At 39.7% G+C, this 27,782-nt stretch overlaps 1 protein-coding gene across 3 annotated transcripts in view; it reads left to right on the top strand.

The window, feature by feature from the left end:
* Positions 1–27,782, top strand: part of ube4b (ubiquitination factor E4B, UFD2 homolog (S. cerevisiae)) — a 77,773-nt gene that overhangs the window by 41,397 nt on the left and 8,594 nt on the right. For all 3 annotated transcript variants that reach the window (XM_068016953.1, XM_068016952.1, XM_068016951.1), the window contains 18 exons: positions 1,934–2,034; positions 5,650–5,764; positions 7,629–7,712; positions 9,842–9,898; positions 10,859–10,975; positions 12,166–12,264; positions 13,903–14,016; positions 14,462–14,660; positions 14,839–14,974; positions 15,321–15,420; positions 17,428–17,555; positions 19,103–19,201; positions 20,863–21,098; positions 22,429–22,555; positions 23,088–23,232; positions 23,996–24,130; positions 24,774–24,965; positions 26,436–26,610. In XM_068016953.1, coding sequence (XP_067873054.1) covers positions 1,934–2,034; positions 5,650–5,764; positions 7,629–7,712; positions 9,842–9,898; positions 10,859–10,975; positions 12,166–12,264; positions 13,903–14,016; positions 14,462–14,660; positions 14,839–14,974; positions 15,321–15,420; positions 17,428–17,555; positions 19,103–19,201; positions 20,863–21,098; positions 22,429–22,555; positions 23,088–23,232; positions 23,996–24,130; positions 24,774–24,965; positions 26,436–26,610 — 2,359 coding nt within the window. The remainder of the gene's footprint in view (positions 1–1,933; positions 2,035–5,649; positions 5,765–7,628; positions 7,713–9,841; positions 9,899–10,858; positions 10,976–12,165; positions 12,265–13,902; positions 14,017–14,461; positions 14,661–14,838; positions 14,975–15,320; positions 15,421–17,427; positions 17,556–19,102; positions 19,202–20,862; positions 21,099–22,428; positions 22,556–23,087; positions 23,233–23,995; positions 24,131–24,773; positions 24,966–26,435; positions 26,611–27,782) is intronic.

Here is a 27,782-nt window from a genome sequence, read left to right as displayed (position 1 = left end):
TCTTGGTACCCAACTAGTACCAATCCTCGGAAATGAGAAGTCTGTTCAGCATATCAAGCCTATTCCTTTCACGTGCCCCGTGGAATCTATGCTGTGATGGACTCCATCCCAATTACTTAATCTCCCAAGGAACGTTACACACATACTCAAATTTAATTGAGCAAAATCCAAATATTCATCCATACTTGCATCTCCACTGTTCAATGCTGACCTCTACAGACAAGTAATTCTTTATTTTCTTCCCTCCTTCCCCTAAGGAGCAGGGAATTATTTGTTAGCCGTGCCACATTTGATCACCTTTGCTTTATTTCTCTAGTCCTGCTTCCATACTAAATATTTATCTAGCTCTTTTATAAAGGAGCCATCATCTAAACCTCAGTTGCTGTTTGATGGGGGAGTCTTTTCATTTATCCCCTTCTGTGAGGAGGGGAAACAGAAGTTTCTTAATTTTAAATGCGTTCTCTAATAAAGTTGCTTTCGTTTTATGCGACACCCATGCTAGCACCACCAGATTCTAATGCTCGAGTCTCTTGCAGCTGGCTGCAACCCAAAAGTAAACCTGCTGAGTTCACTAAGATTGATCACCAGGACAGACCTGACAAAAACATAATCCTGGTCACCAGTTCAAAAATTCATCACAGATGTATCTCTTGTTTCTGCAGCCAGTTTAGTAAAGCCAGTGCATCTGGAACTGGTGGTGCTAACACAGGTCTAGCATAATATAAAAGCAGCTCAACTAAAATCCATAAAGCTGCAATATCAGTAAGGTTGATCTAATACTTTTAATATATTACTTTGATTACTGGAACCATGGACGAATGTATTTGGTGGGGGAAGGAGAGGAGTAAGTTGCTAGGACAGTCGATAGTAGAAATGTTCACTGAAATTGAAGCTACTGCCTGTTAATTTGAGACACTTTTTCCAATATTGCAAAGCAACTGAAAATGTCAAACAAACTTGTGCATTGCTCTCATTAGTGGCTGGTGTGTTGATTGACATCCATTCATTTGTTCAAATCAGCTGATCTAATTAACAAAGGTACTTTAATTGCATCTTATTGGTCACCTGCAAGGGAGGGTGATTGATTCTTTGGTCTATTTACCCTATTTAGAACCTTTTGAAGAAGTAAACCCAAGTTGCAGAACAAACAACATTGGGGAACTGAGCTACAGCTACTTAGATATTTAGAGAGGGGCCAGGAGACACATCTCATTTTGTTAATTGAAGGTGTTTTTATATTATTTGGAATTCTAAACCAACATTGCCAATTTGGTGCATGGGTCAATCACGGGCAGCAACCATATGTTTGGTAAACCTGCCACATTTACTAAAATCAGGAAAAGTCAATCTAAAGAAAGTATGTTATATTTGAGCGTACAGTCTGATTATAGTTAAATGTGACCACGATACTTGCAAACCTTTTACTCCCGTTTCAGTGTACTCATGATGGCAGCTGGTTATTGAAGTGCTGGAACACTGCAAGTGACTTCAAAGGGCAACTGGTGGCTAAAAATATATTTCAAATCAGTAAACATGTTGACTGTGTCCAGCTTGTCACCACTTGATTTTTGGATAGAAGTGCAGTGTAGTTGCATAATGCCACGTGATGTTTTGGGGTGGAAGGCAGAATTATTTTCTCTTTGTGCCCCTCGTCATAAGAAAATGTAAAACTGTCTCACCATGATATTGAGTAGCATTAACTGCTCAGTAAATGTGCTGACAGAATAACTGAACCAAATAACAAGGGATCCCTTGATTGGCATACTGTTTGATTTTGGTAGGGGTAAGGGGATTGAATATTACTCTTGTGAAGTCTTTGTGTCTCTACCACCTTTTGAAGTATATTTTCTGCTACCTTTGCTGAAATGTTTTAGTGAATGCTGAATGACCGCAGAATGTTAAGTATAACCAAAAATTACTCAAATGTTTTCAGATGTGCAGTCAACCATCTGTTAGTCAGCTGCTCAGCAACATCCGATCCCAGTGTATCTCCCATGCAGCTCTTGTATTGCAGGGGGCCCTCACACAGCCAAGGTTAGTTTATTCATCAAGACGTAAGTGTACTTACGTTTACTTGCTGATGCAATGGTTAAAGGTATTTTTGGGAACATGGGATGATCTTTGACACAAAATCAAAACTTTCCCCATTAATTAACCTGATTTTATCATGACTCATTACTGTTTTTTACTTTTTAAGCTTTCATTACAAAAAGGTTATTAAAAACTTCTGTAGAACAGCAGTAAAGTTGCTTGCCTTTCCACTACTGTAACCACTGGTTCAAAACTCAACATTAGTTAATGTACTTCAGTCTATGCATTATGAACAGAAAACACTGGGTAACTAGTCTCATCATTGGAGAAGGGACGGTTTCATGCATCCTGTGTACACAACTCTGAACATAACTGGTCCAGTATTTGGGCAGGGGGCCTAAAGGTAGCCCTGGATAAGGCCCGGCAGGGCCCAGCCCGATCCTCCCAACAGCAGTGAGGCACCGTGGCGTTCCCCCCCCCGCCGGTCAGCCACGTAACCACAATCCGCATTTGCAGATGAATAAAATTATTACATTTGCATGTACTTGCCCTTAATCTCGATGGCCCGCTGCGATCTTCAGCCCAGTGGCCGCCACTTCAGTGCCTTTGGATCCTCGTCTAGCGAAATGAGGCGCAACACTGGTGGGGAGGGGGGAAGGAGGTAAGTTTCAATGTGGGGGTGGGGGGAGAACGGGGTCAGGTTAACGTCATGAGTGTAGGGGATGGTGGGAAAGGTTGTACTTTAAACTTTGTGCATGTTGTGGGGGGTGGAGGGGTAAGGTCAGATGGTAAAGCTAAGTGTTTTGGTTGGGGGAGGGTGCAAATAGTTAATGTGATTGGGGGTGTAAGAGGGCAAAAAATGTATTTATGTAATTTTATTGAATATTTCTTTAAATAAGTCAGTAGGGCTGAATGGCCTGTGCAGCTGACGCCATTGCCAGGGAAGAACAGCCTGTCCCCTCCACATGATTGAGATTGGGGGGGGGGGGGGGGTGGGGTGTGGAGAAAGGGGGCATGCCCAAACTATTTAAATGAGCCACTGCGCTTGAGATCACAGCGGCTCTTTGGCCTGCGGCCCACATGGGTGGACCATCATTTTTGAAGCTCGTTGCCAAAATCTAGCACCTAGTGGGTAGTTTGCCACCTTGTCTGAGACCAAATCTGACTTGGTCACCTTGACAATATTACACCTCCCTTCATGAACAAATCTTTGTACTACTCCAGGATCATGCTAGAAAATAGTGGCACTTTGAGACTCTTCTCAGCCACTGCATGTTTCTTCCAACTCCCTTCCCTCTGCCCTTCCTTTCTCATCTCCATTGTCAAATATGAGGACCTAATGTATCCATATTAATATTTGCTCAGTAAACCTGAAACCATCCCTTGCCTATTCAACAATTATATTACACACCGGGAATTGAATAGGACTTCCATTATGTGTCTTGTCAGTCACAAGGTAGAAATATCAAAGGCTAAATCACTTCATACAGGATAAAGCTACTGATTTAATTTGTTTACTGTTAGATGATCAATGGGAGGAGGTAGCAACAACATTCTTTACAACATGACAATTGTATGAAAAGGTCCATAAAAGGTTGATCCCTTTTTTTGGAAATGTTTTCTACAAAGAGAAGCAACAGCCCAAGAAAAACACCCAATAAGGTCTTTTTGATTTGGTTTTGCTTTGTGTGAATCTATGTAATATTTTTGCTCCAGGGCACTTCCTTCCTTCCTTTACATGCTCAGATTCAGAAAGTCCCTGATAAACTGGTATTGCAGCATTGTTTTAAAGACTTTTAAGGGTCTTTTGAAGGTGAAACATGTTACAAGAGTAACTTACAATAATGCAAACATTGATTTTTGCTGAAAATAGAGTCATGCTGTCGAAGCTTTTCATCTTGCACTCATCAGGACCATCGCAAGAATAACCAATGTAAGGGAAAACAACAACTTGTACTGCATGAAAAGAGAGTGCTGATTGGTTGGCAAGTGAATTCTGATTGGTAGAGGCGTTGCTATGGCGAATGCACCAGTAGGGCGAATCAAAGACATCCTGCATGACACTGGCTGCCCTGATCAGATCATTTCTTGCTGCATATCACGCAAACTTATGAATGGGGGTCTAAGGCCATCTTTTTCAGCCCTGAAAAGTGCCTAGTCTACCGCAAATTGCCCTGGAAGGGTAATGTATCCCAAAAATTTGAGCAACAAGTAAAGCTAGCTGTTTCACGCTGCTACTAGGCAGTAGCAACATGTGTGATGTTCGCCACTAACAGGATGCTGTCGTCAAGTCAAAAAGACGTCCTGCCTATCACGTGAACGAGTAATGTGATATATGAATTTCAATGCCAGTGTGATGCTCGGTATATAGGCTGTGCATCCCAAAACTCAGGTGGATCGTATCAAACAACATGCCCCTTCTGTTCGCAACGGGCAATAAAGCCTGGCTACCCGACCCAAACCCGACTAGATCAGACTACATGTGTCAGGTTCTGGTCGGGTCGAAATTCCGAGTCCAGCATTCAGGCTCAGTCGGATCGGTCTGGACGGTGCTGCTTCTGGGAAGTCACGGAATCAGGCTTACCCATGATTCCCCACAACTCCAGCTGCAGGAATAGCCTGCTGCCGGAACGGATGAAGGATAGTCGGGTCGGGCGCGAAAAGAAATTAAAGGACTCTGGGTTGGGTTTTAATTTTATACCCGAGCCAGCCTTTAACAGGCAACGTTTGGGCTGTACCCAACCAGCCTGTGCTTGCAGAACTCAAAACACAATGTCCAACATTAGATGTGATTCCACAATTGGACAACATTTGCTAAATAATCCAGTGTGCTGAGAATTACACTGACAGCCAATTTAAGATTGTCAGTAGGGCTCGCAGTGTGGCACATTTGCACATACTGGAAGCTACATATATTAATAGACAGGGCCCTGTTCTTTGCAGACAGAATATGTACAAAAATTGCGCCTGTTTCAGCTGAACAAAATAAGTGACAGCCATTCACTTGTTTATTCCTCAGGGCAATGCTTTGACCAATCAGTCAAGCTGCTTGGCTTAAATTTCAAACAAAGCTTGGCAGTTAACTGTCAGTCACTGTAAACTGGTACATTCGCCATGGCAACGCCTCTACCAATCAGAGTTCACTTGCTAACCAATCAGGATTCTCTTCTCATGCAGTATAAGTTGTTGTTTTCTCTTACTTTGGTTATTCTTGCGATTGTCCTGATGAGAGCAAGACGCAAAGCTTCAACAACATGTCTCTATTTTCAGCAATACTCGAGTTCTATACTACTAAACAACTAAATGCAAAAATTCATGTTTCCCTGAAATACAACATTATGGGGACTATAAAATAGATATAGCTTTTATGACATCCATAGTAGAATGGTCAACATGTCAATGGTCTGTTATCTTGCAGGCTGTGATTAGCATTTTAAACAAGCTGTCATTACCAGAGAAAAGCCTTCGGATTAATTCTGATCAAAAAGTACCGCAGCTCTGTGCCATGCTGCTAATGGCTAGGCAGCCACTTCAGTTTTTATTGTAGCGAATGGACTTCATCTTGGAATGGGTTACTACAATGAAACTAATGAGTAAATCTCTATTTATATTGCACAGGTCCTTGTTGCAGCAGTCATTGCTAGTACCGTATATGTTGTGTCGGAATCTGCCTTACGGCTTCATTCAAGAGCTAGTTAGAATGACTCATCAGGACACCGAGGTATTCAAACAGGTGAGAAGTTTTTAAGATATTTCTGGATTCATCCATTCATGTCTCATTAAAATGTTGGCTTTGGCTCACTGGTGTCAATCTTCAAGTCAGAAGGTTGTGGATTCAAGATTCACCCTAGAGACTTGAGCACTTACTTTAGGCTTGCTCCTCAGAATAGGAGTATACCATTGAGCCCTTGGATCCTGTTCCTCCATTCATTGAGATCATGGCTAATCTGTGACCTAACTCCATATACCTGCCTTTGCCTTATATCCGTTGATGCCTTTGGTTTAACAAAAATGTATGCATCTCACACTTAAAATGAACAATTGACCTAGCCGTTTGTGGAAGAGTTCCAAAGTTCTACCACTCCTGAAAGACCTGGCTGCAATTTTTAGACTATGCCTCCTAGACCTAGACTCCCCAACCAGCGGAAATAATTTCTCTCTATCTATCCGATCAGTTCCCCTTAATAGCTTGAGCACTTCATTCAAATCACACCATAACCTTCTAAATTCTTGGATACAACCCTAGTTTTTGTAAGCTCTCTTTGTAATTTAACTCCTGGAGACCAGTTATCATTCTGGTAAATCTACCTTACACTCCCTCCAAGGGCAATGTATCGTTCCTCAGATTAATACTAAGTGCTGTCTTTTCGATGTGACCGTAAACCAAGGCTTTCCTTCCTCCTTTAGTGGATGCAGAAGTTCCTGTGGCAGTCTTCAGAATAAGGCAAGGAGGTTTGGAATGACCACCATTCCTTGCTCAACCAACATAACCAGAATAGTTTAACTGGTCATTCATTCCATTTGCTGTTGGATCTTGCTGTACAGAAATTGGCTGCTCCACTTGTCTGCATTTTCAAAACTACTTCATTGGCTGTGAAATGTTTGGGATCTCTTGTGAATATGAATATAAGCACAAGTTTCTTTTCATGCAATCAAAGGATTTTCTGAACTCTTTTTTTAATCCTTTTCCTTTCTCAGCAATATAAAGAAAGGTATTGTTGACAGCACTGGAGCACAGTTTACTCCTGAAAATTGTTTTGCACCCAAAATTTGAATTATCTGACCGTTTGAATTAAGCGATATCAATAACATGGCGAGTGAAAATTTAGTGCTGAAAATTGCATTCAGCTAATTTAAATTAAACAATTTTTAATTTCAAGAAATTGACTGTATTTCCTTATCTCCCCCCACCCTGCTAAATTGGAATGGTTATTTAGGTGATGCTTCTGTCCTGCATAGTGTTTGCTATGGATTTCAAATTGTCATGCAGTATTATTTCACTACATTGTAGAGTTTTGTCTTTTTTTAGTACAAAATTTTCTTTTTAATCTGTACAAAAGATTGCCAGTTTCATGGTACGTGCAAATTCACATACACTGGAAGGTGAAGAGCCTGAAGGATGATTATGAAATGGCATTGGGAGGTGATAGCGATGGTGATTTGAAGGGGAGAATGTAAATGATGGATTGGCGATGCATTGATTATGTCATGGTTAATTCTGTCATCTTGGGATTGCTATTTCAGGTTAATCAAGTTTTCCTAGGTAATCTATTGAAAATGTGGACATAAGAATATTGGAAAAACTTGGGAATGTCACAATGATTTTGAATATATCATACAGGGATTACAGATAAACAAAAGTACCGGTAACCATTGTTGGCTCAGTTACAGCCTGGACAATTCAAAATAATACACACTTTGGCAATTAACCCCTTTTTTCTGCCACGTCATATACTTTCATATGCATTTTGCACTCCGTATATTACTTTGACAGTGCTAAGATGAAATTTTGCCATGAAATTTGCCTTTTTAATGTAATTGAAAAAATTATTTGTGGTGAGATTGTGAGCTTGATTTTTTTATCTTCTATGCAACAGATCTTTATTCCAATTATACAAGGCCTAGCATTGGCTGTGAAAGAATGCTCTTTGGATGGTGATAACTTCAAGTACCCACTTGTGGTAAGAAGGGGGGAAACATTATGTTTCCTATGTTCTAGACCAAATATGCATGGTATCAATTTATTTCTGAGTCTATAATTCATTGTATGAATTCTTTCAAGATGCTGAGTGATTCATTTGCTGCAAACTAAACTTCTCGTATTTGGTTGTACAAAATCTTTTGATGCTTGTTCTGTTGTGACTTATCCTGACTTTTGATTATGCAAAAAATACTAAATCTAAATCAACATGATTTTCCTTCAGAATTCTTTATCAACAAGTTCTTTAAGCACTTCATTCTCGTGTGCAATATAATTTCTGGTATTCATCTTTAGAAAGATGAATACGTTCTTGTTGGCTTTAAAGATTTGCATAGAGGAGTTTAAACCAAACGCAAATGAATTCAGGTCAGTGTGTGTTCTCCTGGTCGATGTATCTTTGATACACCAGTATTGGGACTTGACACAGCTACTGTAATTTTTAAAAGCAGCATAATTTCTGGATGTTGAACGATGTAGATAAAGTAAGATTCAATCTTTCATGGATGTGGCTTGAAGTTAATTGAAATGGCAGGCTTTACAAATGACTAGATGGTTAGTGTTACTTGAGGTGTTACATCCTTCATGCCTGTGAAATGATTAAGAACCAATTAAGATCAGTTTATGTTCTCCTGCCAGTCACATGTCTTGCCCTTTCTGCTGTGTTTTGTAGTACGGATGCAGCATTGATAACGCACTCAATTTCTGTTGGTTTATTTGTTTTAATGTGTCTGATTTATCTGGACAGCAGGGAGAGATTTCCACTGTCCTCTTTCCTTTCTCTCTGTGGATCACGGTATTGAAATAGTGTGAAACCAACTTATGAGTAGAATCACAATTGCTGGCCACATTGCTGCTAAGAGGCTTATCTTACAAAGCTAAATAAAAACTCTTGTTCAGGAAATAACCCACTGAAGCATCAAGTTTATCCCATATAGTTGTGATATCTTGTGCATTATGGTACAGACTCTCCCAACCCACCTAGAACCGTGTAAACTCTTAGGAGAAGCAAAATACTAGATAAAAGCCCTAGCCAACTAGGGGAAAAATAATCAATTACTCTCCAATCTAGCCCAGGAAGTCAGGTTGACCCTGATTTATAAGGTTATGGGCCAAGTTCTGGAAAATGGGATTAGAATAGATAGGTGCTTGATGGCTGGCACGGATATGATGGGCCGAAGGGCCTGTTTCTGTGCTGTATAACTGACAAATTAAATTAATTCTTTAAATTTCTAGTATTGTGCACATTTGCCTGGAGAGACAACCACAAGGGATGGATTCAGAGATCTGATACTCTATACGCATGCAAAGCATTAGCTGTTGTGCATGATGTCTCCAGTTGTGACATCTGTTGAATTTCTGGAAGAGACATTTGGTTTTCTTGCTCATTTTGTATCACAGCCGTTGTCATCACTTCCTTTTACAAGCTGCTTTGATTTGAGCAGCCGTGATAGCTGGAAGTTAACTGTATGACTCTACTGGGAGAACATTAGATTAAAAGTTGTCAAGCCCCTGCTTCAAGCCCTGGGTTGTGGGAATGCACTTTTTTTCTCATCACGTTGCTAAGAAATGTAGTTCAGGCCAGGATTTAATTACCAAAACAAGTGCAATTGGAAGACAGCAGGGTTGAAAGGACCTTTTCCATCATAAGTTTTTGAGGTTTTATTATCCTCCAGGAAGGAATTCAGAATATGCTCCACACTGGCGTGAGAGAAAAAAAAATTAAAAGCTACTGGTCACAAACATAAACAGAATATCATTGGTTATGTTCTGCTGTGGGGGATGTGAGCTGTAAAGCGGGTGTACAAAGGTGGTACTGATGGTGTTTATAAAATAAAGCCAGAATAAGTATTGAAAATTCACAAAGTAACATAATACACAGTAACATTCTAATAGAAGTTGAAATAAAACTATCTTAACTATAGGTTCATTGGATCACCAGGATTATTAACCAGGAGAATCCTAATACACAGCAGTAGAGTGTAATATAATTGAGCAGAAATTTAGTTAAGTAAAACCATATTAAATTTGGTCAGTGTTGCAGAGCTTGTTGTGTTTCTTTCAGTTCTATATTAGTTAATTAAACTTAATAAAGCACCTCTTTTATTTCAGGCATTACAAGAATTGTGTGAAATTAAGTTTGGGAAGACACATCCTGTGTGCACTTTGGTAAGTTTCATTTCTTTCTGTATTGACGCCGCTTTACAGTTTATTGCATTAAATAGTTTCTCCTAAGACACATCAGTTAATCAAAAATGACTATGAAAAGCACAGATTATCCTTTCCTCAGTTGTTTATAATCAGTTGCACAAGATTTGGAGGTGGGGGGAAAGTCATAAAATTGTATAAATGTTACCTGTGTTTTAGATTTGTGTATTATAAAATTATTCCTCATTTTTAGCATTAAACTTTAACCCTATTTACTGGTCATCCTAATGACTTGGTGAGTTTATCTAGCGAGTAGCTGACCCATGCAACAGTAAGGTCTTGGGCAAAAACAAGAAATGCTGGATTCACTCAGCAGGTCTGGCAGCATCTGTGGAAAGAGAAGCAGAGTTAACGTTTCGGGTCACTGACCCGAAACGTTAACTCTGCTTCTCTTTCCACAGATGCTGCCAGACCTGCTGAGTGAATCCAGCATTTCTTGTTTTTGTTTCAGATTTCCAGCATCCGCAGTATTTTGCTTTTATTATAGTAAGGTCTTGGGGTTCAGTCCCTGATCTCTGTTGAATTGGTTGGTTTTAGCTAGGGCAGCATTAGGGATGCTAGTCAGCACTCCTGAATTCGAGTGGGAGAATTCAGCCAAGAGTATTAATCTGATGGTTATTTAGCAACCCCGCTGGAAGCTGGTGAGTATGGGTTTCAGATGCGGTGGGATTAGCCTCGGCTGCAATATCCCATGCAGTCAAATAGCTTGCCAGCATTCCGTTACGGTGAATAGTGGCTGCTTGAGAAAGGTACTGGGGGCAATCAGTGCCTGTGCAATTATATACTAGCAAGAAATTTCAGGTGGGTAAGAGACAACAATTGGAACAATTCATTATAGGGGGTGGGGGGAGCCTCATTTACTAATGTTGATTGCTCAAAGAATGAATTCATTGCTAACTGCGCATTCCTTTGCCTTCCCAGGTGATCTCACTTCCTTTGTTTTTGCCTGATCCTTTAAGTCAAGGCACAGGCAGAGAGTTACAAAAGCTTTCTGTCCTTGGCTCTTTCTTCAGTCTGTCTGTGTTTGCAGAGGATGATGTAAGTACTGTAGAATAGTTAATTACCCATTCTGAAAGTAATTTAGAAAGACCAATGTGACTGTAATAATAGTTGCAATGGGGAGGAAATTGCTGTCTGGTGGAATTGGAGGGTAACAGATGTAATAACTTCTGTCTTCTATCTGCCTGAAAAACTGCACTGTGGAACTGATTTTTATAAAAATAATTACCACTGTGTCCCATTTATATCACTAAAAGATCTATACTGCTTGCTTATATTGCCTGTTAATTTTGCCCACTGATGTGTGGTGTAATATTCTTTCTTTATATAAAATTATAATTTATGAAATGAGCGTTTATATAATTGAATGTTTTATCATGTCCCCACCCCCAATACTGCAGATGCTGGAAATCTGAAATAAAAACAAGAAATGCTGGAAATACTCAGCAGGTCTCACAGCAGTTCTGATGAAGGGTCATTGACCTGAAATGTTAACTCTGCTTCTCTCTCCACAGATGCTGCCATACCTGCTGAGTATTTCCAGCATTTCTTGTTTATATTCCAGACAGAGCATTGTTCAGCAAGGTTACAAACATGAGAGATTAAGGCGGTGGTGGGGTTATGGGTGTGGGGGGAATAGAGTAACAGGCATGCATGGTGCACAATTGCAATGTGCTCTGTTAACTTTGAAATGCTGGTGACATTTTTAGTCTGAGCGATGAACCTGCTGTTTTGTTACCTCCATTACAGTGCAGTCTGTGTGCAGCCCAACTGGTAGAAAACTACTTTTTGTTTGGGGGTGGGGGTGCTGTCTCTCTCAAAGTTGAAGCCCAAGCTAAAATTTTGACGTGGAAAAAAAATGTTGAAAATAAATTGTGTATTTTTAATCATCTTGGATCCAAATCCTCTTTGTCCCCTTCCTAAAATGTTAGTTATTTTTAGTCTAGAACATTGTGAAATAACAAATCTAAAGATGGTATCATCCTTTTTCTGACTGAGAGTCATTACAAAATGTTCCTTTTTTTTTCGTTCCACAGACTTTCATAGAAGGAAAAGTGTATAATAGATGTACAGATAACTATCTGGCCAGCTAAATGAACTTTCAAAATGTGAACAATTAATTTCTGAAGCAGAGTGCACAATTTAGGAAAAGTTTTGTTTCTTTTTAATAGTTTAGTTCGCAATGTAAATTGGCAAGTGTTTTTGACATTAGCTGTGTTTTGCTTTAGACAAGAGTTGTGGAGAAATATTTCTCTGGACCTACACTTACACTTGAAAATACTAGAGTTGTCAGTCAGTCCTTGCAACACCATCTAGAATCAGCCAGGGTAAGTAATGGGCTGAAGGTGAAATTCTAACGGATCAATAATCTTGTTAAACATTCTTGATTTTCCTTTTGAAACAAATTTTCGCCTAGGTGTTGTTTTTCTCCCCCTGTTGTTTTCTTATGTTACCACAAGATGTCTTTTAAACTGCATTGGTAAATAATATCAACATGTTTTGTGGTGATAAAAGCATGGTCTTAAGCATTACCACAACCTAGCGAGACATGGTGGGATGTGTATTTTCTCCTAGCGTAGCTTCTATGTAGAGTTGTTAAAGAATGCAAAGAGTAATAAAAAAAAAGACTTGCATTTATATAGTACCTTTCACAACCACCGGACACCTCAAAGCACTTTACAGCCAATGAAGCACTTTTGAAATGTAGTCCCTATTGTAATGTTGGAAACACGGCAGCCAATTTGCGCACAGCAAGCTCCCACAAACAGCAATGTGATAATGACCAGATAATCTATTTTTGTGATATTGATTGAGGGATAAATAATGGCCAGGACACCAGGGAGAACTCCCCTGCTGCTCCGAGCCATGGGATCATTTTACATCCGCCTTAGAAGTCAGATGATTTATTGTTTCACCCAGAAGCTGGCGGCTCTGACAGTGCAGCGCTCCCTCAGTACTGCACTGGAGAGCCAGCCTTGATTTTTGTGCTCGAGCCCTGGAATGAGACTCGAACCTGCAACCTTCTGAGTCAGGTGATAGTGCTACCAACTGAGCCATGGCTGGCCATGCGAGAAATGCAAAGTGCATCAACAGCATCTCCTAAAAGAATAGGCAGGTTAACATCGAGTACAATTCTTCATCGATGTCTCTTTACCACTGACTTTTGTACTGACATTTTTCCGGTTTGTTTCCGTATCCAGCACTTGCAGTTTTTTCTACTTATTTAAGGTGGTATTGCAGTATTATAATTTCATGAAATGCCTTTGAACAGGAAAAAAATTCCATGCAATCACTGCAAATATGAGGCTAATAACTTTTGAACAAAAGCAAGATACTGCAGATGCTGGGAATCTGAAATAAAAACAGAAAATATTCAAAATTCCACAGCAGATCAGGCAGATTCTGTGAAGAGAGAAACAGTTAGCATTTCAGGTTGATAACCTCTTTCTGACCTGAAACTACACTCTGTTTCTCTCTCCACAGATGCTACCTGACTTCCAGACAGTTTCCAGAATTTTGTATTTTTATTTCCAATAACTTTTGGAATGCCCAGCCTAATAACCATTTAGTTAGTAGGCTTACTCTGTTCTAAATGATCCACTGGGAGAGAAAGGGGTGGACAAGGTTGATTTTTGGCAACAATTTAAGCTGATTAACATTAATAGCATCAGGAGTATCAAAGATTGCAGTTTGAAATCTATAATTCAGTACCTTCCAATATGTCATGTGCTATTGCCGTGTGGGAGAAAAGGGTACTTTCTTGTGTACCTCCTCAACTAACATTTGCGGTGGAACTTGTCTCTATAAACCTGCAGCTTTGAATCCAGGTAATCTGCTAATGCATTTTCAAACTAATGGCAAGTTGCCCCTTTGCACGTGCATTTTTTTTTTGTTTAACTGAGGTTCACAGAGCAGATTGAGTGACCGCTTTCCAGCTTGTGATGCCCTGTTTTTTTTTTTACCAGACTGATCTCTTCAAAGTTTTGCACAACATTTTACTTAATGGTGAGACCAGAGAGTCTGCTTTAAATTACATGGCAGCAGTGGTAAATCGCAACATGAAGAAAGCACAAATGCAGGTAAGCTTAGGATGAATGGAAGTCCTTTGCACATGATACTTGTCAGGTTATCTCATTGTTGGTTCTTTGCTGTAATATGAAAGCTCTCCTAGTGGTAGATACGTGTGTTATAGATGCGATCCTGTCGATCTTTAGACTCCTAGGCTTTGACTATTGTTCAATTCCTTGCTGAAGGTGCAGCAGGAGATTCTATCCCTCCAATTTTTTGGAGTTGGCTTTCAGCCAGTTGGGGTAAAGTTTTGTATTTTGTTTGCATCTCAAGTGGATTGTCCATTTCAAGAAATGGATGTATAGTATTTAAAGCTATTTTTCATAATGTAAGGAATATAGAATGTTAGCAATAGAGTATTTATGGAAGAACAGTGCCTCATTTCATAACCAACTGTAAATCAAAACTTAGTAGTATGTAGAACATTTTTATAATGTAAAAATTCATTTTTAATAGACAGATGACCGGCTGGTATCGACAGATGGGTTCATGCTGAATTTTCTGTGGGTGCTGCAGCAACTGAGCACAAAGATCAAGCTTGAAACAGTTGACCCTATGTATATTTTCCACCCAAAGTGTCGCATCAACATACTCACTGATGAGACTCGTGTGAAAGCCTCTATGGAGGACATTAAAAGTTGGCTTGCTGAGCTCAGTAAGTACATATGAAGCATTATCGAAAGATTTATCAGAACTGTGTTTTCTTCACCTGAAATAGTCTGCCACAAAGTAATGTGTTTTTTAAGCTAACTGCAGAAATGTGTTCCTCAATTTAAAAAAAAAATTCTTTTTTTTTTAGAACATTTGAATATTTGTTTTTTCTATCTGAATAGACGATCAGTCAAAGTTTGCTGAGCCAAAGTTCCCAACAGAGTGCTTTTTCCTGACGCTACACGCACACCATCTTGCTATCTTGCCAAGTTGCCGCCGTTATATAAGAAGGCTACGAGCTATTCGAGATCTCAACAGGTAGGAAGGGGTTGTAAAAAAAAAAAGACTTGCATTTATGTAGCACCCTTCATGGACATCCCAAAGTGCTTTATAGCCAATTAAGTAGTTTGGAAGACTTAGTCTGCTCTTAGAAGCTTAAGTACCATGTATGTGGTTTAAGGAAGAATAGTACAAGTGCATCATATCACACAGTTCCCATATACTTAGATCATAGGCAACCTGAAACCATAAATGTGACAAAACAGCCTGCTAATGTCATTGCAAATGTACTTACTGATCAATATTCTGACCCATGCTATTTCAATGAGCTTTTTTTCACTTGGGTATGAGTTGTATATTGATTCTTCATATCTTCCCTATATAGAACTGTTGAGGAGCTGAAAAATAGTGAAAGTCAGTGGAAGGATTCTCCATTGGCAAACAGACACAGGGAGATGTTGAAACGATGCAAAACTCAATTAAAGGTGTGTATGAGTTATTTCAGGTAAAAATGCATATTTATCATCAATGGTACTGTTTACCTTCTTTAGATTCCACAGAAGGAGATGACCGAGATACGCTATCCATCTGCGTTTTGCTCTTGCATCATAACTAAGACCTTTTTAAAAATCAATTTTTACTAATTTTCGGTGATACATTCCTGGAGTATTTGGGTGATGACTGATTTCCTCTTGACTTTGAAATCGTAGCACCCTGAAATTCCTCAATTTCTTTCCAAAAATCAGGTCCTGAGATGTCTGTGCAATGCACCCACAATGTCGAGGCACTTTGAGAAGCCTTGATAATGACTACAGCTATGGGAAAAAATGGATACACTGCATACAATTTACCATTGATAGCATGTACCATTAAATTGAATTTAGCACCAACTATTAGATATTTGATTCAAACTTTAAAAATACTATGTTATGGTATTTGAAACATTTCATGTTGCTACTTGACATCTTGTGGTGCTCAGTCTGTTCATAAATACTGTTCCATAAGATACTGTATTTTTGCAGCTGAAATAGTTGGGCCGTATTTTATGATCATGGAAATTTGCATTACATAACTTCTGGAACTTCTATTGAAGCCATTAAAAAGGTGCCTTGTGAAAGTAATTGGTTGTCATTTAGATATAGTGCTAAATGGCAATGTAGTACAGTAAAGCACCATACATATTTATGTATTCTTGGGCTGTAACTTTTTAATTCTGGTTTTCTCCCATTCTTTGTTGGAAATAAACCTGGGGTGGGGCCATTAAAATTGCCTTGAAAGCTTCTTAATGACTGCGTGTAGAGGCTCTGCAAGTGTCTACGGAGGCTACATGGTACATTAGTGAAAAGTAGAGGACAGCATTGCGACTGTAGAAATGCCGCATGCATGAAACATGCATTTGTTGGAAAAAAAACTGGAATGACCCCTGTAATCAGTAAAGGTTAGAATGCTGCCATGGTTTTGATTCCAGAAATGCAATCTACTCTTCCAAATTCAAAGTTGCTGAATTCAATTTTTTTTGACAATTTGATGTTTTAACGCCAGATTTCAATTTTACTGTTGTGTAATTAAAACATTAGATAATTCAGTCTTTTTGGTGCAAAAAAACCAACTTTTGAACACTCATTAGTCTGTATCCATAAGCATGACTTCAGTTACTGTAAATATATTTAAATATCAAAATATTTGTGATTAGCTCCAAAGAATTTCAGTTATATAGGACCTTTCACAACCTGAGGACCGCCTAAGTGCTTCACAGCAAAAAAAGTGCTTTTGAAGGATAATCACTGTTGTAATGTAAGAAAAATGCAGCAGCCAAGTTGGACACAGTAAGATCCCACTAACAGCAATGTGATAAATGACCAGATAATCTGTAATTTTAAAATTGATAATTTAATGGACAAATATTTGCCAGCACACTGGGAGCATCCCACTGCTCTTTTACAAATAGTCTCCTGGAATTTTTTATACCCAGCTGAGAGGGAACATGAAACTTCATTTGAAGATCATGTCCAAAAGACAGTATATCCGATAATGCAGCATTGTCTCAGTATCGCACTGAAATGTCAGCTGAGCATGACAGAAAAACAAGAATGGCTGGTGTAAGATTGTGTTCAATACCAGAATGTTAAATGCATGCAGTTCGAGTGCAAAGTTCAAAACCCAGATTCTTTTGACTCTTAATGCACGAGTTCTCCTGAGGGAAGTTTAAGTTTCCCTTTATTGTATTGTCAGGATTATATGGCTCTTCCACACAGTTCCACTTAGTGAATTCTTTAAGTACCGTGCTATATTAACTAGTTGTTAGTCCCATGTAAATAACAATTTGGTAGCAATAGGTTATATTGCTGCAAATATAGTGTATAAGATATGTGCTAACTCTAAAATGTTACCTTTTTTTAAAAAAAAAGACATCTTAAACTTACTGGGTTAGTAGAGGGTGGTTTTGTCTTTGTAAAAGATATGTTGATGTATTCTTTATATTTTATATATAGAAATTGGTGCGGAGCAAGGCCTGTGCTGATGCTGGCTTGTTAGATGAGAATCTGTTGAGGAGATGCCTCCAGTTTTATGGCACATTAATTCAGCTGATCTTTCGCCTGGTTGATCCGCGCTATCCAGAGTAAGTGTTCTGCTCCACTTGTGTGGAAAATCTGCACAAATTGTAATAGTTTTTCTATCTGTTTGGTATAAAATGGTCCTGTGCAGTTAGATTTCCTAGACCTTGATTCACGGAAGATATAATTTGTTCCTGTGTACCCTCCTACCGGATAACTTGCATATAGGTTTGTTATCTTGCTGTGTTCAGAGAGAAGAAAGTTGTGTTACGGATCACCTTATAAACCTGATCGCATGCGCAATAAGAATTCCTGGTCCCAATATTCTGATTATTTTTTCATCCCATCATTTCCTGAAGGTGTAGGCTTATGATATGAGTCTGGGCATTAAGTGTAGCAACTATTTGGTTTAAGGGGTAGAGAACAAGAGAGGGATACCTGAGCCAGCTTCTTTCCTTGCCTAATGTGCTAATAGGGGTTTCTGGATTGCAATCTGAAGCAGGAGCCCTCACTGATTTTAATTCCCCCCCCACCTCTTCTTTGCTCGTGCTCTGAAGTTAATTGCTGTAGTAGTAAACATCCTAGTAAAGAAATGTGCATTTATATAGTACCCTTTTTATATCAAAGCATGTCACACAAGCCAATTAGTTTTGAAGTACACTAACAGGTAGGCAAACTATTTAATTCTACTATTTCAAAGTTCCTTCCAAGAATGTTTAAAATTTCAGATATGCTATTAATTCAACAATTTGCACTAAATCTTATTAGTTCTGAACAGTTTGGCGATGTGTGAATTTGTTGACTTTCTTACACCAGCCGCTCTTGTTTTTCTGTCAATTGCTGTTGAATTCTTGTAGATTCATAGCTGCTAAGAATTGGTTGAGATGACCACCAGCTTGATTTCCATTTGGAACTGTTTTGGGGGAAGCGGTTTTCATTCCAGCAGCCTTTGGATTTGAATTCAAGTTCCACATCTGTGTGGACCATGTTTTAAATCACTATGCCACTATTTCTGTTTCACATACACTAAAATTGCGCTGTTATGAACTGTGAGTTCAAAGAATGGAGCAACTTTACTGTTTGAGTTTTCCTTTCTAAAAGCCCTGAAAATGCCGGCACCTGTTTTATTCTGACAATTAAGCCAAGCTAAAGTACACCACCATCTGCAAGTTCCCCTCCAAACCACACCATCCTGACTTGGAACTATATCACTGTTCCTTCACTGTCGCTGGGTCAAAATCCTGGAACTCCCTAACAGCATGGTAGGGATATGGAATTAGTGTAGGATTAGTATAAATGGGTGGTTGATGGGCGGCACAGACTCGGTGGGCCGAAGGGCCTGTTTCAGTGCTGTATCTCTAAACTAAACTAAACATTGTGGGTGTACCTACACCCCAAGGGCTGCAAAGGTTCAAGAAGGCAGTTCACCACCACCTTCTCCAGGGCAATTCGGGATGGGCAATAAATGCTGGACTAGGCAGCAACACCTACATCGCATGAATGAATAAACAAAAAAAAACCAAATAGGTGTTGACAACCGTGAGTTATTTTGATCTTGTACTTTTCACTAACTACATGATTGCTGAATGTTTATTTTTCTTTCTTGTTGCAGCATGACACTGCCCCTTAACCCAGAGATCCCCAAGGTGTTTGCAGCATTGCCTGAATTCTATTTAGAAGATATTGCTGAATTTTTGTTGTTTATTGTACAGTAAGTAAATGCAAATTCAGTAGGAGAAATGATATGGGGTTAATTCTTAGGGGGTACTCAGTCACCAGAGCTCTCGTCAAAACAGGTTCTCTTTCCAACTAGGTTGGTCAACTTAAAGTACAAAGGGCCATTACTGCTCTAGAAGAATTGGCCTCACAGTGTGCTCAACTAAACTAAGGTTCATATGCTTTCTATACATGTCAAAGTCTTGAATCTGATGGACATCATTGTCAAAAGTACTTTTTAAAAAAAAAAAGAGGTGGTAAGAAAGCCAGTCATTTCCTGCTGGTTTTTCAAATCTTGATTGTCTGTTTTCCCCCACCACCACAAGGAGAGATGGTGTTGCAATTGACCTCCAGGTCTGCCTATTTATGCAACTTGCTGACACGGAGTACTAGAGCAGTGATCTTAAAGGGGCAGGGCAGCTTACACACAGTTCCATTTTTAACAGCTAAGCATTGTGATCATGCTCCCCCACCTACCCATGAGCAGTGCTGCTTGAGATCAGCTACAAATAATAAATGCTGCTATGAGTGCTTTTGAGGGTTAGTTCAAATGACATACACCAATGAAAGAAAAGTCAGTGATGAGGAAAGAACATTTCATCCCCCAGTACTGCTTCATATGGTCCTAATGTTTTACCTGCTGTTTTGTTAACTAAATTGTATAGTAAATGGCACAGAAAAATATTTGCAAATATATATTTTTATGGAGTAGTAGTCAGAACTGATAAGTACTTTAAGTTAGAGGCCTGCAAACTGACCAGAACCCGACGGAACCTGAACACGTGTCTGGCCGGGCCCAACTTCAGGGTCTGGCCGAGTCCAAGTCCAGTTGGGTCAGGTTGGGCCGGACACACAGGGTAAGTGCTCTGTTGGTAAGTACTGAAATTAAAAACACTTACCTGAGCTGGGAGTCCAGGATGAAGCGGAGTCTATGCAGTGAGTGAGTGATGTCACTATGACATCATTGCACATGCACTGCAGCTTCGTGGAAATTCTGATTTCCGAAGGCAAGTAAAGGGATGCTCGGGCTTGGGGCAAAATCGGAGGGACTCTGACCGGGTCAGGTTCTTTTTTTCCTGACCTGAGCAGACCTCTATTTTAAGTGTGACCAATTCATTGTAAAGTCCTAATGTAACTTATTTTGCTGTTCTGTTGGAACATTATATAGTAATCAAGGTTTGAACCACCCACCTTCCATCTTCTTTCTTGCTACTCTCAAGTCCAGCCACAAAACCCAAGGCAATTTGTAGTGGTCACTGCCACCCTGGCAGAAGCAGGCAAATTCAGTACAAAGCAGGGATCTTTTTGGAACTACCTTGGCTTGTATGGCTGCCTGCCATACAGCATAACACATGTACCCACTGGGCTCTAGCAGCTTTATTGCTGTAGTCTCCATGTATATCAGCAAGTGGTTATGAACAGCAGTGGTCAAAATGACCCATTCTGTATTGCACTTTCTAGATGCTTGCTTTGTGCTGCAGGATGAATTGGTTAGTTTAAAATTGACTTTGATAGGTATTTGGAACAAGTTTAAAATCAAGCCTCTGTAGAGTACCATTAAATTACAGATTGTCAGCTATTTTGCTACATTGTATGAGCCAGCTTTTACAATTAATAATTTTTCCATTTAATTTATTACCATTTATTCTTCTGCAGATATTCCCCTCAGGTTTTATACGAGCCTTGTACTCAGGACGTTGTGACCTTCCTTGTTGTATTTATCTGTAGTCAGAATTATATCAGAAATCCTTATCTGATTGCCAAGCTGGTAGAAGTCATGTTTGTGACAAATCCAGCAGTTCAGCCTCGAACACAGAAGTTTTATGAAATAATGGAGAATCACCCACTGGCTACAAAGCAACTGGTGCCTGCATTAATGAAATTTTACACAGGTATGCTGTTTTCCAATTTAATTTCAGTAATAGAGATGACAATCCTATAATAACATAAGAAATTGGGACAGGAGTCGGCCATATGGCTCCTCGAGCCTGCTCCGTCATTCAATAAGATCTTGGCTGATCTGATCCTCAGCTCAACTCCAGTTTCCTGCCTGTTCCCCATAAACCTCGACGACTCTATTGTTCAAGAATCTCTCTCTCTATCTCAGCCTTGAATATATTCAATGACCCAGCTTCCACAACTCTCTGGGATAGAGAATTCCAAAGATTCACAACCCTCAGTGAAGAAATTCCTCCTTATCTCTGTTTAAAATGTGTGACCCCTTATTCTGAAATTATGCCCCCCTTGTTCTAGATTTCTCCATTCTTAGCATCTACCCTGTCAAGCCCCCTCAGAGTCTTATATATTTCAATCAGATCACCTCCCATTCTTTGAAACTCCAATGAGTATAGGCCCAACCTGCTCCACCTTTCCTCATAAGACCACCCCTTCATCTCCAGAATCAACCCAGTGAACATTCTTTGATCTGCCTCCAATGCAAATATATAATCCCTCCTTAAATAAGGAGACCAAAATTATATGCAGTACTCGAGGTGTCATTTCACCAATGCCCTGCACAATCGTAGCAAGATTTCCTTACTTTTATACTCCATCCCCCTTGCAATAAGTATCAACATTCCATTTGCCTTCCTAATTACTTGCTGTACCTGCATGCTAACATTTTTGTGTTTAGTGTATGAGGACACCCAGATCTTTTTGTACTGCAACATTCTGTAGTGTCTTCATTTATTTAAATAACTTGCTTTTCTATTCTTCCTACCAATGTGAATAACCTCACATTATCCCCCATTATACGCCATCTGCCAAGTTTTTGCCCGCTCGCTTAACCTATCAATATCCCTTTGCAGACTCTGTCATCCTCACAATTTGTTTTCCTACCTACCTTTACCTTTTGTATCATCAGCATAATTGGCTACCAAACACTGTCCCTTCATCCAAGTCATTAATGTAGATTGTAAATAGTTGAGGCCCCAGCATTGATCCCTGTGGCACTCCACTAGTTACAGTTTGCCAACATGAAAATGACCCATTTATCCTGATTCTGTTTCCTGTTAGCATGACAGAGGATTGGCTAACTAATATATTATCCCCACACCATGGATTCTTGTTATCTTGTTAGCCTTTGTCAAGGCTCTGTTAATGTTGTGGTGTTAATGGGGCAAACAATATATTTGTTTAAGACATTAAGCCTGATGTGTTCTACTGAGCTTCAGTGACTATTTTGGAAACAGCAAAAATGTGCACCGTTCATCTATTTCTCAGATGTTGAACATACTGGAGCAACAAGTGAATTCTACGACAAATTCACTATCCGTTATCACATCAGCACAATCTTTAAGAGTCTTTGGCAGAACGTGGCACATCAAGGCACCTTTATGGAAGAGTTTAAGTAAGTCGGTCCAATTTATATATTTTCTAAACTGGTTTTGTGTGTGCTGGTGGGTCAGTAGGTAGCTAGGAGTGTGAAGATGAATAGAGCTAAAGAACCATGGATTCATAGTGGCTACCAAGTAAAGGCCTGCTTGGGTTTGGAAAAAAAAAAACCTGACCCGGCCCGAGTCCTTCCATTTTTCTTTCCCGCACCTGACCCCGACCATCAGTTAGCTTACCTTCCGTTTTTTACTTGGTTGCTGATCTGCACAAGCTTAAATAACACTAACAAAACCACCTTTCCAGTTCAAAAATTACATTAATATTAGAGCCACTTACCTGTGATGGAGCGTGCCCGAACCCGAACCCGACACGTCGTCGGGTCCCGTTGGGTAGCAGGCCTTTGCTACCAAGTGCCAGAGCGTATGGCCAAATATTTGTGGTTGTGTTCACAAAATCTGGTTAAGTTGGATTTACTTAGTTTTCCAGCTTGCAACACTTGTGGCCTGCTTTAATGTTGCAGTTACACTATATGCATTTTATGATTGCAGTTCGGGAAAGCAATTTGTCCGTTACATCAATATGTTAATAAATGACACGACCTATCTGCTGGATGAAAGCCTGGATTCTCTCAAACGCATCCATGAGGTACAAGAAGAAATGAAGAATAAAGAACGTTGGGACTCGTTGCCTAGGGTAAGTGTGTATCTTTAATGTGTGGTGTTTTGTTTTTGGGAAGAAGTAATGGCATTAGTTTAAGACTGATGACCAGAGCAAGATGAGACAAAAGCTGTCTCTAATTCTATGTGCTCAAAAAGCAGTGTTTTGAAATTCCAAAATAAGGGAATATTGTATTTGATTTTATATTTGTACATCTGGTTGCCCATTTATAATTTATTTCACTTTTTTTGGATACTTTTAGGGAACCAGATGTGGGTTCTAAAATATCTCAGCATGTGTGTACAAGACATATGGTTTGTTTCCTAATTAAACGTATCTGTGTTCCTGAACTATATTTATAAATATTTGTAAACTCAAATGCTTTTGAGAACAAAACTGGATTTTTTTGCTCCTTTTTAAGATTGTTATCTCTTGGAGAAAGGCATCTATGTAGATCGGATGGGCTACGTGGCCTGTTTTTGGGCTGTAAGATTATTTGATTTTTTTTCCTCTTTTCTTTCCATCGTTTTCCTGCATGGTTTTTTTCCCCCAGCAGCTAATAATGGCATAGCAGCTTTTTTTTTTCTTGGTTTCCCTTTCGCACTCTTCCTAATGAGCTGTTAAGGATTGGAAGCTCATCCTGTGAAGAACTGTGAGCAGGTACTGTAGGTTTAATTGTAAAATGTTGGTATTTATCGCGAGTCTTTTGAAATACAGAATCTATACTTGAAATGAAAGAAATTCCACAGCCGAAGTCCAATAAATCTCTCAAAATTATTAATGCCTTTTATTTTAAAAGGACCAGCAACAGAGTCGACAGTCGCAGCTGACACAGGATGAGCGTGTCTCCCGCTCATACCTTGCTCTTGGTGCGGAAACGGTGGACATGTTCCATTACCTCACCAAACAAGTGCAAAAACCTTTCCTTAGACCTGTGAGTAAATTCTTTAATAATTCTATCCCCCTTTAACTTGTCATTAATTGCCCACAAATATGATAAAGGTTTTACGTGTTTATTGTACCTCACTTCGTGTTGTAATTGAAATTTATTTTGCTTTAGGCAAGCTATTGACCAATGCTCGAAGTTCCATTTTTGAGTGTGAGAGAACTTTAGGCAGTTCTAAGTTGCTAGATGCTAAACCAGGTCACCTGGATTTGGGGCGAGAGACGTAGAGCAAATGGCTTGAAACTGCTCAAGATCACATAGTAACTGCTTTCCTGGTTGACTGAAGATTGACATTGGAGATTGTAAAGGAATTTACTTTGTTTTCTGAAGGATAAAATTATGGAGGTTAACTGATTGTGGTAACGGAGATATGTGTTTGAATGAAGAAAGGCAGTTGTCGTAACCAGGATTTGACTTTGTGTACAGGTGATAAATATTATCTACTTATTATATAGATTGTCTACACTCACCAGAGCACACTCTTTATCTCGGGCTGAAAGTGGAATATAGTCAGAAAATCTCTCAAAGTTGGGGAAAAAAAACTTGAGGCTTCACCAATAGAGTCCAAAAAGGATAGGGTTTTGAGCAGTCTTTCAGTTACATACTATTTAATTTCTCTCGTTCGTTGCAGGAACTTGGCCCACGCTTAGCTGCCATGTTAAACTTTAACCTGCAGCAGCTGTGTGGACCTAAATGCCGTGACCTAAAGGTAGAAAACCCAGAAAAATATGGTTTTGAACCGAAGAAGCTTTTGGATCAGCTGACTGACATTTACCTGCATTTAGATTGTCCCCGGTTTGCAAAAGCCATTGCTGATGACCAGGTTTGTGTACATTGTTTCTAAATACTTTAATTTTGTCCATTTTATATCCATTTTATGAACAGCTTCTAACATGCTACACATTGTCTGCAAGCTTCCAAATGAAATTGTTTGAACTGATTTCCTGTTGGAAATGTTTCTCTGTGCAACTCTCCTTTTTGAGTGGTTTCATGCTGCATCATGTGTCACATGGAAGTGGGTTCTATGTAATTCTAAAGGATGATTGAATGCAATTGGTGTAGCATCATGTCTGCAGCTTTCAGTGTGTAGATTTATCTCAATTCTGTGGTTATTTCTTACGTGCTAAACCAAGTTGTTCTCGCTGTGGGTACAGTATTTATCTCCCAGTTGCCTGGGAGAATCTCTAAATGTGGCGCCTTCTTGAAAATTGTTTCCAACGAGACACTCTAAATGATGAGTTTCAACCTGAGACGGGAGGGAATCCGCAGTTGCAGCGCTAACTCCAGTCGGACCGGGCAGGTCAGCGACCGGTTTAAAAAGTTTCTCAGAGAAAAACTGCTGGCTTCCAGCAACCTCCTGGCTGTAGGCATCTCCAGTTCTGACATCAGTCACACAGGGTTGTTTAGATCTGAAATGCACTACCTTGAAAGGGTGGTAGAATCAGATTCCCTAGGAACTTTCAAAAGAAGATTCAACATATACGTGAAGAAAGCTAATTTTCAGGGTTATGGGGAATAAGCCAGGGTGTGGGACTAAATTGGGCAGCTGTTTCAAAGAGCGGTTAGGTCAAATGGCCTTTTCCTTTGCTATAAGATAGGATTCATTGGCTTACTTTCCAATGAAACAATGGCCTGCAGCTGCTCCTACCTAAAATAAATTGGGCACTAATGACACTATAATCAACAGCTTTGAAACTGAGGTTCATGCAGATTGTTAATGGTTTACATATTGTGCCAGATGCAAGCGACTTCCTGTTTTAAACAATGTTTTAAGTTGTGGGGACGATGCCGTGGAACACCGGAGGTAAGCTGACTAACCAAACCGCTAGATCTGAATTTTGCATTTTGGGCGCAGGTGGAATGATCCTTTCAAACCCCCTCCTCCCTTTCTTTCACATCTTCAGCCCCAGTCGCCCCATTATTGTATGCACCATGAGCTACTTCGTAGAGAATGGTTGGGCGCCCAACCCTCAAGTATTCTGTTAATGCTCAGATGTCAATTAGAAAGTGTGTATGAGCAGCCTGAAATTACTTTCAGCTTTTTTCTACCTAGCCTATGCTCACCCTGACAAACGTGCTGTGTTTAAATTAATGAGTGTAAGCTTAGGTTCTGCCATCCCATTGGTCACTACTTTGCCCTGTCATAAAATCACTCATGTTTAGGAATTATTGTATCTAAATACATGTTTTGTTCTGTTACTGTTAGTGTTTTGTGAATAAAATTGACATAATTAATTTGAAAGTTATGCCCTTATTTATCTTGAATATCCTAATATTTTTTCTTTGGGAACAGCGATCGTACAGTAAAGAACTGTTTGATGAGGTCATTTCAAAAATGAGAAAAGCAGGAATTAAATCAACAATAGCTATAGAAAAATTTAGACTTCTGGCAGAAAAGGTGGAAGAAATTGTCACGAAGAATGCCCGTGCAGAAATTGACTATGGGGATGCACCAGATGAATTCAGAGGTGAGTGAATTTGGAAAAATTCTGATGCTGAATTGGAACGGAAAATTTACAGAATGAGGAACTCTGAAAACTTTTATGTTGTAAAATTCTCTCTGTATTTGTGCCAAATCTGGTATAGTATAATCTGGGAAAGAATAAGCAATTATTCAGGCTGAGGTAATATTTGTTTGAAACATCTCCTCTTCCATTGAACTACCAGATACAAAAAGGATCATCTATCATCTCGCAGGCAGGAGAGATTCTTTTAAAGCACTGGCATGGATTAGATGGTCTGAATGGCCTCCTTCTGTGCAGTAAATAACTCTTTGACCTGTCTCTAGAAATGACATCGACCCACATAAGGGGATATCAGGTCAGATGACTTGGTCAGGGAGCTAGGTTTTAAGGAGTGTCTTAATGGAACAAAGCAAGTTGGAGAGGTTTAGGGAGGGAATTCCAGAGCTTAGACCCTTAGTAACTGACGGCATGGCAACTAATTGTGGAGCAATTAAAGGCAGTGATGCTCAAGGCCAGAATTAGAGGAGTACAGAAATCTTGGAGGGTTGTGGGGCTGGAGGAAGTTACAGAGATAGGGAGGGGTGAGGTCATGGATTTGAAAACCAGGATGAGAATTTTAAAATCAAGACATGGCTTGACTGGGAGTGAATGTAGGTCAGCGAGCATAGGGGTGATAGGGGAGTGGGACTTGATGTGAGTTAAGATTGTGGCAGCAGAGTTTTGGAAATCCTCAAGTTTACAGAGGGTAGAGTGTGGGAGACCTGCTAGGAGTGCGTTGGAATAGTGAAGTCTGCAGTTAATAAAAGTGTGAATAAGGGTTTCAGCGGCAGATGAGCAGGGGCAGAGGCGAAGTCGGGTGATGTTACGCAGGCAGAAGTAGGGGGTCTTGATGCGAATATGTGGTTGGGAGCACATCTCTGGGTCAAATGTGACACCAACATTGCAAACAGACTGGTTTAATCTTAAACATACCAGGGCAAGGGATGGCATCAGTAGTTAGAGAATGAAGTTAGCGGGAACAGAAAACAATGGCTTTGTTCTTCCGAATACATAGAAACATAGAAAATAGGAGCAGGAGTAGGCCATTCAGCCCTTCGAGCCTGCGCCACCATTTATTATGATCATGGCTGATCATCCAACTCAGTAGCCTGTTCCTGCTTTTGCCCCATACCCTT

The sequence above is a fragment of the Heterodontus francisci genome, chromosome 37 (assembly GCF_036365525.1).
Source record: "Heterodontus francisci isolate sHetFra1 chromosome 37, sHetFra1.hap1, whole genome shotgun sequence".
Lineage (NCBI taxonomy): Eukaryota > Metazoa > Chordata > Chondrichthyes > Heterodontiformes > Heterodontidae > Heterodontus > Heterodontus francisci.
Note: the sequence above shows the minus strand (reverse complement) of the source record. Positions and strands in the feature narration are given on the sequence as shown.